The 1,807-nt window shown below is 39.2% G+C and overlaps 1 protein-coding gene across 1 annotated transcript; it reads right to left on the minus strand.

Moving 5' to 3' along the window:
• Positions 1–6: 6 nt before the first annotated feature.
• Positions 7–940, minus strand: LOC103521360. Its single transcript, XM_008486469.2, has one exon. It carries the CDS (start codon positions 936–938, stop codon positions 54–56), a length of 885 nt encoding a protein of 294 aa, XP_008484691.1. The 5' UTR covers positions 939–940; the 3' UTR covers positions 7–53.
• Between the last annotated feature and the right edge of the window lie 867 nt (positions 941–1,807).

Here is a 1,807-nt window from a genome sequence, read left to right on the forward strand (position 1 = left end):
TCTATTCAGATGTTGAGCCAGACAGTCGTGGCCTGTCAATAGGCGGAACTTGGCTACCGCCGCTTTTCTTGGAAGCTCACAATTATATTAGGTGTTGTTAATATATCCTTCCATTTTGTGTTTTTAGCTTCTTCTTGTATACATTTTCTGTGACTTTGGTTGTATTTGTGTTTTATTATTCTCTTCACAGAGTGGAAAGGCACGGTCCTCATTGGTGTGTTGGAGATTTCCGTTCCCTTTTTTGCCAGTTTGTCTGCAGATTCGTTTCCGTGTATTCCACAATGTGCAGGGATCCATTGCAAGGTTATTTGTTTTCTCAAGCACTTAAGTTGTTTTATTATGTCTCTTATTTCTTTAATTTGTTTCGTTGGTGTTTCATCAGTATTTGCAATAGCTTCAATTGCCGCTTTTGAGTCGGACAGGATTACAGCTTTAGAGAAGTTGTTTGTTCTATATAAAAGTTGTTGAACAGCAATTTTAATGGCTTCTGTTTCACCATCAAAATTGGTGGTAAAAGGGCCTAAGCCCTTGTAGAAAGAGAAAAGTTCAGATGTTACACCTGCCCCGGCTCCTTGTTCTGGATTTTGCATGGAACCATCAGTATAAATGTGCGTCCATTGGTCGGCTGGATATTGAGTATTTATCAGTTCTAAAGCTTTTACTTTTGCTACCGTTGGAGCCACGTCATCTTTTCTGAAGTTCTCTTCAATAGATAGGTGGTGGTCTATAGTTATATCATCTATTGGGTTGACGGGTATTTCTAAAGGTTCAAATTTTTCCGGTATATTTATCTCTTTCTTTATGTTTGCAATCATTTGATTAAAACCAATTTGAGTTTTTAGGATGTTAGGGTTTTCTGTGGGATTCCATTTTTGATCAATCGGGAGTCTTTTAATTTTTTCTGATTGTATGAGGGCTTGTTCTTCTATTTGTTTCATTATTGGTTCTCACTACAAGGTCTCGCTGATACAAAGTAATCTCGATGGTTTTAAATAACGTTTGTGAATTTTTTAGATTAGTGCAGCTTGCTCTCACACTTTGTCATTACTCATTTCGGTTTTGCAAGATTACGAACTATCTGCGTACAGATATCATCTTGCGGCGTATGTTCTTTTACAGGCAAGATTATTTATCATGTTGTTTGAGTGTATTTGCTTATATATAGATTTTTATATGTCGTAGTGGCTGTGGCCAAGAGGCAGAGTTAATGATCAGTTCCTTTTTGTTCGTTTTGTAGGTCTTGGGTTTCCTGACCACGATGGGTTGGAATTAGTCTAGTTTGCTAAGGGGGTCGAGTAAGTAGGGCTTAAAGAATCGTTAAATATATAGGCGACGTCAGTGGGCAGTTTGTATACACGTTGTAGTGTTTTTAGTTTCAATGTCTTCTTATTATAGTCCTTCTCACCCCGGATATGTTCCCTGTTTTTGGTTACTGCGCCCGTCTCGTGACCTGCTGGATAGAATAAATGTTAGCCATTGGCCGTACTGCAGCGAGGCGGGTGCGCATTGGTCTGCGCTCCCGGTTAGCCTGGGCGTCGTACGCGCAGAAACGATAACCTTTTTATCTTAGACCATCAATCTGACGTATTTTGAGCGGTGAAGGTCGTAATCTGTGCATTACTGCGCTATACGCTTGTACTTAAAGGCTCTGTCGTTTCCTTACTTAATGTTGTTGTTAACCTACTCGATTCTTCTTTCTAAGCTTTTGCAGGATTTTTATCGATTTCTGTTACCACCCCGAGTCTTTTGTGATACTAACAGTTATCGTTCTCTATTTGCGTTATATAGTTTCAAGGCAATGAGAACC

The sequence above is a fragment of the Diaphorina citri genome, unplaced genomic scaffold (assembly GCF_000475195.1).
Source record: "Diaphorina citri unplaced genomic scaffold, Diaci psyllid genome assembly version 1.1 scaffold5076, whole genome shotgun sequence".
NCBI lineage: Eukaryota > Metazoa > Arthropoda > Insecta > Hemiptera > Psyllidae > Diaphorina > Diaphorina citri.